Source organism: Coffea eugenioides, chromosome 1 (genome assembly GCF_003713205.1).
Source record: "Coffea eugenioides isolate CCC68of chromosome 1, Ceug_1.0, whole genome shotgun sequence".
NCBI lineage: Eukaryota > Viridiplantae > Streptophyta > Magnoliopsida > Gentianales > Rubiaceae > Coffea > Coffea eugenioides.
This window is the reverse complement of record NC_040035.1, coordinates 42,001,831-42,013,246: the sequence shown is the minus strand read 5'-3', so window position 1 is coordinate 42,013,246 and position 11,416 is coordinate 42,001,831. Positions and strand designations below refer to the sequence as shown.

The following is an 11,416-nucleotide window of genomic DNA, read 5'->3' as shown; positions in this document are numbered from 1 at the left end:
TTTAATATCTTCTCCAATTTTCTCTTTAAACCTTTTCGCATTTTTTTTTTTGGTTATCTTTTCCTCGTCAAATGTAATTCTAAGAAGCCAATATTTATATTAATAGCATCTAAAAAATATGCTTCTCGAATCAATAATCTCGAGGCAAATGAAGATTATTCTCTTATCTTTTCAAGGAATAGGAAGGATAACATAAACAAATATAATAGTCTTGAAGTTTTTGTAATTGTTTACAATTTTTGTATTTTTAAAATTTATTTTTTGAAAAAAAATATATGCAATAGGTTTGATACATTTAAAAAAAATTCAGAGACCAATAATAGCAAGATCAATAATGGTAGAATTTTTTTTTAAATAATTATAAGGAAATTATAAAAGTCATGCAATCTTCTTGTACCTCTATAATAAAAAAAATTAAAAAGTTTAGGTCATGTTAAAAACTATAAAACTAGATTAGAACCTTCCTTCTTGTTATCCTACATGGTAATTAGGATAATTAGATGACAACAATAATATTATTATGGGAATAAAATTTGAAAGTGAATCATATTGAAAATATTTTTTAACAAGAGTGTTATTTTGGGAAAAAAAACTTCATTTTCCAGCACCCAATGTATAAAACATAGGAAACATAGAACGTGGCTGACGGTCCAAAGAGCAAGAAAGTATCAGCTGCATCAGCTAGAGCTTACAGAAGAAGAGCAAAGAACAGCAGCTCTTTTAAGCTTTCTTCAAGTGGGTTTTTCTTATCTTTTCTCGTTTTAATGTTACTAATAGCTATTGCATTTCTTTGCTAGCCTGTTTCTGTTTCTTGGATGTTCTTGATGTTCAATATGTTGCTATACCTCCAGGATTCCATATTGCAATCTTTTAATCTGTAATTATTTTAGTGGATATGCTTTTGAGTAAATTGGATTACAGGACAGTTCTAAGATGCAGTAGTTAGAGCTGCTTGTTGGAGCTTAACTAAGCACTTAAGCTTCAATTTTGGTCTTCAATTTTGCCATTCTAATGTTGAGCATAAAGGGTTCTGATTTAGAAGAGTTTTAACTTTGGTGCTTGCATCATGTGTTTTTACCTGGTTCTGGGTCCAATCCCAATTATACAAGTCCTTTGGGTGCAGAGGGCATTAACCTAATGCCAGGGGAAGTTCTCATGTAGGGCTATGTCTTAACATAAATTTGATTTTTTTTTTCATAACAATTTGATAATTTATGAGGTGTATTTTCCCCAGCCAGGATAATCAGGCATTAAGTATCCCATTCATTGGATTCCTAGAGTACTTGTGATTTTCTGGACTCTGGACAGTTGCTGAAATGAGTTTTTGTAGCCAAAAGTTTAGGTCTTAAGGGTGTCATTCAAACATTTCTTGGAGTTAGAGCCATGCTCTTTTGTTCTATTAGAGTAATTTTAGTATGCCAGGAAAAAGAACTCGAGAGCTAAATCCAGCTTAGAAATTCCATATCTTGAACTCAATTTCATTATTTGGGTATAATTTAATTACCAGTCACTAACATAATCAGGCTATGTCATACTTCAAGCACATTGAACATATAGAAGCATGAGAAGCAGTATGTTGCTAGATTTTCTGCCCTATTCAGAAGCATTTTCTTGTTCTATCAACTATCATGCTGCATCAATGAGAAATCTATCATTACTTGAGCCCAAAATCGGTCAATATGTGGTACCTGTTAAGTTTATATTGATCAAAATTAGCTTAGATCCTTATTATTGCACAACTAGAACTAGTAAGACTTTCTAGATTTTGGATCAGCAATTACATTTAAATGAGCAGTAAGAATCTTGCAACTTGTGTATAAGCAAATAAACTTTACTGTTAGAATCCTTCAACGTGTCTAGTTGGGTGCTTATTGCTAAGTATTCTCTTACTGATCCATCCCTGCTTGACATTTTCTCTTGTAAGACTTGGTTTATGATTCATGCCTCTTTGCCCGGTCTATAATTGATATTTAAACCAGCGGCAATATGCTGACTTTCACATTTTCATTTCTGTCTCCAGCAATGTTTGCACAAATAGCAGTGGGAATAGTAGGGGGTTTTCTGGTCTGGGCTTATCTTTCAATGAAGCCTGCTCCTCCAAAAATATGTGGTTCCCCTGATGGCCCTCCAGTGACTTCACCTAGAGTCAAACTCAGTGATGGGAGATATTTGGCCTACAAAGAGGCTGGTGTTAGCAAGGAACAAGCTAAGTACAAGATCATTCTCATTCATGGCTTTGACAGCTCCAAAGATATGATCCTGCCAATTTCACAAGTATGTCCTTGTTCTTGAAAATTTAATTTATCATTTACATTTTATGTCCTGTGAGCCTTTAGTTGGGCTTCTATCTGCTTAAAATTATCGTGCAGTAATCTTGGAGGGAATAAAGTTTTCCCTACCCACTTCCCCAGCACTCAAAAAATATAAAAGCAAAGTTGTCTTCAAAGACAAAAGCGCTTGAGTTCCTAATGGGTAGCCAAACCAAATTATTTTTGACAAATTGATGTGTTTTCTAAATGTAAGAATTTGATAAAGTTCTTTTTCTGCACCATGAAATTGAGAAAGTTATTGTTGAAGAGGTGGAAAGTGTGTTTTTGGCTATTCCAGACAACATGGTTGAACCAAAGGCTTAGATGTGTACATCAGGTTCTGGTTCTGTACCACAAAAGACCTGGAGTACTTTGTTTATGCAGCCACTCTAGCAATCAATTTGGATAAGACCTTCTGGGGACAGATTGGAACTAAGTTTAGGTTTCCAAATATCTATCATATGTGCAACATTTAGAATTTATCATGCAGTCTCTTTACATAGTAAAACATATGTAGTTTATAGTCACAGATCTAATTTGATCTCAACCTTATGAAAACATCTAATGACTCCTATTTATGTGTTTAGGATCTGATAAACGAGCTCCAGATATACCTTCTGTCATTTGATCGTGCAGGGTATGGGGAGAGTGATCCATATCCAAAGCGCTCAGTAAAGACTGAAGCATATGATATTCAAGAGCTAGCTGACAAGTTGCATATTGGCCCAAAGTTCCATATATTTGGCATCTCCATGGGAGCATATCCTGTTTGGGGTTGTCTGAAATACATCCCTCACAGGTAGAAACGAATGATTGACTTTTCCTCAGTTATATTTCTAAATAGCTAATCACCCCAGTTCTTTGGTTCAAACTCTCCTGATATTCAAGTGCTACTCTATAATCACATTACTCGAGACATTGGTAGTTACCAGGAGCCTTGTTTCCCTTATTGTGTTCCTCCTTATTTCAACTTCTTACCACTCAAAGCTTGTTTTCTTGTTGAACTATTACCATCATCCTTGAAAAGGCTATTTTTCAGGTCCCAAGATGTACTCTAATGCTGACCTCTGATTGAAGTGCTATAATAATGAAGATGGTGCTGAATGTTTCCCTTCGATTGAAAGTGGTGTTTTTTTCTTATTTTTTTTGGGTTGCCTAATAAGAGCATCATATTCGCCTCGAGGAATGCATTGCTTTGCTGGAGATGAAAATACCCCTCCCCCCCGCCTCCCGGGCCCCCCCTAAAAGAACTGAACAAAAATAATCTAAGCGAGGCAAAATTCTCTTGTATGACGGCATCTGCATAAAACACTCATGAAAAATGTTACCCTGCCTTGGCATGCTTAAACTTGTATTATGCAGAGCAACAAATATAGCTTATTGGGTGACACTAACTTCTTTCTAGCATATTCAGTATTAAATTATATTCTGAAAGACTGATACTCACGCCAAATTATAGTAAAACTAGGTATCAGAATAACCACTGTGATTCTGAAAGTAAAACTATTCTTGGTCCATGTGAAAACCTTTATTTGATTTAGTGCATGCTATATTTCAAGTGTAGTACGTTTTGTAACCTTCCAGTGAAGCACATATGTTGATTTTCATACTCATGACTGAATTATGTTAACACTCACCATGTGGTGTTTATCACCTATTATAAAGGTAAGTATTTGAGGAATCCCTGTTTTCCGTTTTAGGCAAAAGCAATTTGTAACCATTAGAAAGTATATGCTCCTTTTCCAACATTTATCTTATGTACCCCTTGATTGTTAACTGAAAGTATTTGATTGTTAGGAGAGTTGTTGCATGCAAAATATTGACATGTATTGTTTAATCAAGTTGAAGGAAAATCTATTGTTTTGTTCTTTTCAACACTTTGTTGAACAAATTTGTCTAACGTTCATTTCCACCTGTATGTGCAGGTTGTCAGGAGTTGCACTGGTAGTTCCATTTGTTCACTACTGGTGGCCTTGTCTCCCCGCCGAACTATCCAAACATTCCCTTAGGAAGCTACTTGTTCAAGACCAATGGGTATTTCGAGTAGCACATTACACCCCATGGTTGCTTAATTGGTGGATGACCCAAAAATGGTTCCCATCCTTAAGTATAATGGAAGGAAAAACAGATATTTTAAGCAGCCAAGATCTTGAGATATTAAAGCAGTTGTCAGGTGTCTTAAATGATGGACAGGTATTTGTACTCTTTCTCTTTTGTTTGATGTTGATAGAGTGTAAATTTACTATTTGCTTCATGAAAGAGTTCATGTCCTTTACCTTTGAAATGTACCTCTTGAGCTAGTTCTGCATAGGGTAGATTAGATATATCGATCATTCTATTGCTGAATTGACTCTTAAAATCACTCTGATATCAAAATTATTTCACATGATAGGTTGGTTAAGTTGAAATAGTGTAAAAGTTAAAAGCACTAAGAAACTGCAGGAGTGCTTTCTAAGAAATCAGTAGTCTATTTGTAAGATATCGACTTCAGTAGCAGCACAAGAGGGAACAACTGCAAATGAATGCAGTATTTGTTGTCTGGGAAGAAATTTTCCAAAACCTCTACAAGTTGGAACCTGTGAAGATAATAAGCTTTTCTCTTAATACCACCCTCAGAAAACTATGGCATATTACATTGGCATGATTGCACCAGATTGTAATTTTCACAATCATTTTTAAAGTACATATCATCTGTAACTCCAGAACCTTTCTTTGGCAGGAGAAAGTGAGACAGCAAGGTCTTTATGAATCTCTCTATCGTGATATACTAGCCGGTTATGTGCAGTGGGAATTTGATCCCACTGATATAGCTGATCCATTTCCAAATAAGGAGGGCTCAGTTCATCTTTGGCAAGGCTATGAAGATAGAATTATCCCATTTGAAATAAATCGTTACATATCAGAGAAACTGCCATGGATTCGATATCACGAGGTTCCTGATGCTGGACATTTGCTGACCTTCAATGGCAGCTTATGTGAATCCATAGTGAGGGAACTTTTGACTGCATGATGTCGTTCATCCTCATGATGGCTTCAAAAAGTTTTACAAATAAATAATGTCTTCATGAGTACGTCCCCTCGAGTGAATTCAACATATCCATAGAAAGCCTTCTCATCTCTGTATTAATTGTAGGGATTTTAAAAGCAATGCCAAGTTTTCACAAGTTTTAGCTTCACTCTTCTTCTGCTTGTTCATTCTTTGCATGAATTTTTATGCTATGCTTTAACACTTTCTACAACTTTCTTCCCCTTCTCCTTGCTCCCTGGCCGTGGAACCTTGGGGAAGAGTGACAAAAAGGGAAAACATATGAAAGAACAAAGAGACAGTTCAAAGCAAGATAAGATGTGCTGCAGCTTGGTGTCAAATGATAGAGTGCCTACTTTTGGTTTGACAAGAAACCATGCCCCTATTGTCCTACAAATCTAAGCAAGGATCTTTTTTCATTTCTGACTTGTTCCAGTGTTCTCCCAACCATCCTAGAATGTCCAAGTTAGGTCAATTTACAATTTACAGCAATTAACTTAGTTGAACAGTACCTTATGGTTGGTAGACATATAAGATTACTCCATTTTAATGCTAAAGCTAAGTGCAATCATGCATACACGTCCCAATCCTCTTTCTCTCGCAGACAATTGGATAAGGAAACAAAAAGTTAAGCTTGGCAAGTCATGTTCCATTAACTGTTTGGCAGAAGAGCTCTTACTTAAAAGATCATTGAATTTGCCAAACTTGTTATCCATATATTATATGACTTGTCCAAACTCCACTACCATCACCTAAGACTTTTGTTTTGTAACGGGTGTTTAGTAGATACTCGTTGTATATCATTGACGATTTAAATGCACACATTCATAATTTACTAAGTCCCCTAGATTTTAACACTTTCAGAATACTAGCACCTGAATATCTACAATCAATGCCCCTACAATGTATATTCACATAAGGTAACAACTACGTTCCACCTGGGTGAATTCAACTTAGGAAAGGAAATATTGGGATGCAGCTGATGTTGAAGGGGCTAAAATTTTTCCTCATCAACATGTTTGTGTTTTGGATTCATCTTGCTATTTTTTGTGTTTTTAACTAGAATTCCCTTGATTCGATTTATAAAATTAATTGAAAACATGATAGATAGCAAAACTTTTCCGACAAGATCTGGTCCATCTGCTCATGTAGGCCATGTTTTCCTTGCAAGGGAAATGTGTAAGAAGAGATTATAGCAAGCTGTGATACTGCAAAAACATTTGTTATCTGGTTTATCAGAAGGAAGCAACCTAAAGAAGATGACAAAAAGTATCAGCTCAAGGAAATTTCGCCACTTTGCTCATGTTCTCGGGTTCAAGAAGTTGTAAGTACAATTCCCATCGCTTATCAGAAGGGCCACCAGCGCAATTAAGTCTTGGTGGTGTGAAAAGTCAAGTGTTCAACTTTTTCCTCCCACCAATTTGCCACTATATGTGGCTGCCTTCGGTGGCTTTTTTCCGATGGTGATTCAACTCTCATCGGCTCTCCCTTCGCCTAGATTAGGATAGATTAGATAATAAAAATGTTACCGATGAATTTTAGTAGGTAAATCTTTTCTATGTTCAGCTCTACACAAATCTTGAGCATATTTTAAGCAAAAATGTAATGCCTGCTTGATGCAACAAATTTTTTACAGAGTTTTAATGCTTTGTTTTGATACTTATTAGTCCTCAACAACAAAAATGTCAAAACCCAAATGTTTTACCTTTGAATCTTATACTATAAAACGTTGATTTGATTCCCAGAATGTCCTTTGGTGCATGGACTAGTATTGATTGCCCTCTTCTACTGCTCAAAAATGGCCCCAATTGCTGATGCAAAATGGTCAGGTTCAGATGGTATTCAAATCGCATGAAATTATACAATGACATGCTCTAAAACAATACATCAAATGGGGGCCAAAATCACTATCTCCAATAGATTAAACAGACACAGTAACATCACCGAACGTAATAGAGGAAATGCTCCATAGAATATTCTTAAATCTGGTATAAACCAAACAGATGATTCCATTATTCCCGATTGTGCTAATTACCATATTGAAATATAAATTTGTCTCAAGATTATTTAATTCTAATTTTGTTTTGGAAAGAATTTTATTGTGCTACAAGTTACAGGTGCACCAGATTTTGCAAGCAGCCAAACTTGGCAAATCTGTAGTTGTCATCAAGATGGTTTGAAAGTCTTCAGACTATATTGTCAAGTGGTAAGAGTTGGCAACCGGGTAAATTCCACGAGTCAATACCAAATTAAATTATTACCACTTGCATGTTTAATGATGAAGAAATTGTAAAGGGAACTCTACAGAAGTATAACACATGCAAGATTAACAAACGCAGGACTTTTCTTTTTTCCAATCAGTTTGACTAGCACGTGCCAAATAGGCGACCATTAAGAGGGTTTCTGGTGTTAGTTTTTTTTTTTAAGTATAATTAATTCAGAAAAATAGCTAAATACAGGGGATGAGTCGAGTTGGACGAGGTCGAACTTGACTTAAAATTTGAGGTCGAGTTGAGCTTGAGATTGAGCCTACTTGACTTGAGCTTAAAATAATTATTTTAATTTTAAAAAAATAAATAAAATAGTAATTTTTCTTAACAAATAATAAACTATTATGGACATATATACGTAATTTCACTATTAAAATAAAAAATAATATTGCGAGTTAACGAGCTAAGTTTTTCTGTGCTCAACCTCAACTCTAATTTGATGTTAATCGAATTCGAGTCGAGTTTTGATTGAATTGGCTCTCAAGTGCCCGCATGTGACTTGAATCGTTTGCAACCCTACATATAAGTATGTTTGGGAGAAGATAAATAATACTAACAATATATCAATAATCACACGTAATAATAACACGGCTATCAATTCTTAACTCTTCTCAATTGGCAACAATATTAAGACCTATTTATAAACCCTCTCAATTGACAACAATATTAAGACTCCCTATTTATAGACTAAATGATTTGGTAAATAAGTCTTACAACAACAAAAAATTGAGAGCCAACTAATTCCTAAATACTAAAATTACTACAATTTAATTCCAATAGAACTACTAAAATCTTAATTTGCGTAAAACACTGCTATATAATAATATAAGGAGAAGAAGTGGGGTAGAGAAATTGGTAACTCATCAAGGGGCCAGCTTACAGGCTAGGCCTCTCTCTAACCTGAAAACTAGTATTATCGAAAAATTTCTTTTTTTTTTTTGACTTGATTTAATATGCCAAATGGAATTTTTTTTTTTTTTGAAGTTTCTTACATATGCTCTTAATACACCTTTTTCACATTTAATTTGGAGTGAGTACAAACCCCTATTTATATTATGTCTTTTATATTTAAACATTACGGATTTAATTTTACTTTTAAGAAAAATATCAGTATCACAGTCCATAACTCATTTTAATAAATGACCTTCTACAACCCACTTTTTTTTTTGTGTAATTTGGAGGTTTCAAATCTAAAAACTCTCACTTATATTTTCTTTTCCTATATCATCTAACACATTGCTTTTCCCTTTGATAACTCATTTTTTTTAGTAACATAAGTGGAAGGATTTGAATCGAAACTTATTACTCATATTTTATCTTTCGATACCACCCAATCTATTCCTTGCCCTTCGACCACCCACTTGACAAATCCTTTTCAAGAAATAGATTTTAGGAAAGTAGAAAGCTAACGTGAATCATTGAGTTGAAATATTCTATGAAGAATGTCCAAGTGTTCAATGGATGAGGATGTCTAGCCTCCCTCGTCCGTTGTCCATTGTCCATTGTATTGGGATTTCTTCGTAAATAGACTGCATCATATAGGCTGGCGGTCACATGTTTAAACTTCCAAGAAAAAAACTGCCTGCTTACGTGTTTCTTTTTTTATATCCAAAATTTCGCTTGACTACTATTGCAGCATTTTGCGCTTACGAAGCCTCCTTAATCATGGAAATAAAGCAAAAGACAGCCAACAACTCCTTGTTTTTAAGCTATTCTAATACCTATATCTATCACGGAGGCAAGTCATGATTTTGTACCAGAGAAGTGAAATAGAAGATAATACACCTCTTTGTTTTTAGCAATACTTTTCTATATTTGTATTTATTGCACAAGCATGTCATGATTTTGAGTTGATTTTTGTAACTTTTTTTTTTATAATAAAACATATTTCATTAAAGGATTGCTGGAAATTGTCCAGCACAATTGAGATACATTGCTACCCTGATGGCAGATAAACATGCATTAAAATTATAGATCTGCAATTTAACAAATACATAGGATTTGAGAAATTAAGGACAGATCTAAAAAGTACCATCAATTTGAAAAACATTTCATCATAGAAAAAGTCGTTGCAGTTCTCTTTGTGCATGCTGTAATCGTCAGATCTGCTAATCAACAGTTGTAAGGTCCAATAAAGATGGTGAGATTTGCCGAGATTGATCCAAATCTGAAATATTCCCTTAGATCTGCTATCCAACTGGTTCAAACTCAAAACTGAAAGTGAGATCTGATGAGAAGACTGAAAAAATTGTAGATCTAACATATAGATCTAAAAAAACTCCAAGATCTGAAAAAGTAAATAACAAAACTAAATAAAACTCTCACTAAGATAGTTTAGAAGAGACTAAAACTCTCAATAGGACACCCTAGGAGAGAAGAAAACTCTCACTAAGATAACCTAAGAGAGACTTTATTGAATGAAAGGAAGAGCAAAGGACAAAAGAATAGGAAGGGAGACCTTGGTTTAAGGCCAAGATTTCCCTCCTATGGAGGAGGAAGGGTAGAGGAGGAAACCTAGAGAGAAGAGTTGATTTTTGTAACTAAATGTCTAGACATCCCATCTTACATTATAATCTTGATCGACACTTGATTTGTTTTTCTGTAACTGGAACATATTTGTTGCAATTGAAACAAACCTCACTATAAACATTTGTATGCAATATAAAATTTCCATTACAATTAGTTTCATTAAGCCCAATTAATCACTAAAATTGGCCTTGTGATCAGGAGAGAGCTCTTAAAGGTCTCTCCACTGTCACGTTCAAGGTTCAAATCATGGATGTGACACTGTAAGACTGGAAAAGATACGAGTGATAAGTGTCAAACCATCAAAATTAAAATTCCTACTCTAAAAATTTAAATTCAAGTATAATGATGAGTAGAGTTGTCTACTCATGGACTGGATGATTCATTTCCTTCCAAAACACTAAATAAAATGGAAAAATTTAGAAAATTTAAAAATAATTAATTAGAAAAGTAATTTGTGAAAATAAATAGGAATTAAATCAACGATACATATGATTCTAGTCAAAAGTGTAACTTTTTATGTATGGTTCACACAACTAATCATCGATGCAAAAATAGTTTAATTATTAATTAATAGATTGGTTATAACTATTAACAAACTCTGACAATCAACTTTTCTTTACTTTATCGATAATCAATGTACGACCCTTAACTATTTATCTAACCAAGAAATAACCTTGGCTATGACTATATGACTTAATTTCCTAATTGCATTGGAAACTAGAAAAATCCAGCCCTTACTTACGAAGGTTTGTTTAAATTAGATCATGTATTTTCCTAATATGAAATCAATCACGCTAGTTGCTACTAGTATCAACCAATCAAATAATTATGGATTTAATCGATTAATATGACAGTAGATTATTAGATTAATTTGAATATCAGACCTTTGACAATCAAACAACGAAACAATCATAAGAAATTAAATTAGAAAATACATGAATACCAATGAATTAAAAGAAATAATAAAAAATCAATTTGATCTCACAGATGCTTGAAACCGTGTTTTCAAATTGACCCTTGACTAGAAAAGAAATCAATTGTTCATCATGGAGAAAAATTCCAACGCAAAAGATGAAAGTATTACAAGGTCGTCCCGTCTTTTCACAAAGATGAAGATACGATGTAATGTTTCCTGCTTGGACAATATAAAAGCCAAACGTTCTCTTTTTCCTTGTCTAATTAGCTTCCTAATTTCTAGCTATCAAGATAAGGAGAATCCCCATTGAAAAAGTAACTCCTAAAAAGATAACCTAAACAAATGATTCCTATTAGGAATTGGAAAC

At 34.1% G+C, this 11,416-nt stretch overlaps 1 protein-coding gene across 1 annotated transcript; it reads left to right on the top strand.

Annotated features, from left to right (window-relative positions):
• Positions 1 to 632: 632 nt before the first annotated feature.
• On the top strand, positions 633 to 5,548 carry LOC113776706. Its single transcript, XM_027321772.1, has 5 exons — positions 633 to 735; positions 2,021 to 2,274; positions 2,897 to 3,108; positions 4,235 to 4,502; positions 5,029 to 5,548. The coding sequence occupies exons 2-5, from the start codon at positions 2,023 to 2,025 to the stop codon at positions 5,317 to 5,319; spliced, it is 1,023 nt and encodes a 340-aa protein (XP_027177573.1). The 5' UTR covers positions 633 to 735; positions 2,021 to 2,022; the 3' UTR covers positions 5,320 to 5,548.
• Positions 5,549 to 11,416: the final 5,868 nt, after the last annotated feature.

Excerpts from the sequence above, each read along its gene's own strand:
- LOC113776706 (XM_027321772.1), top strand. The coding sequence starts at position 2,023 with ATGTTTGCACAAATAGCAGTGGGAATAGTAGGGGGTTTTCTGGTCTGG. Across the intron at positions 3,109-4,234 it reads CTGAAATACATCCCTCACAG|GTTGTCAGGAGTTGCACTGG; the intron begins GTAGAAACGAAT and ends CTGTATGTGCAG. Across the intron at positions 4,503-5,028 it reads GTGTCTTAAATGATGGACAG|GAGAAAGTGAGACAGCAAGG; the intron begins GTATTTGTACTC and ends TTTCTTTGGCAG.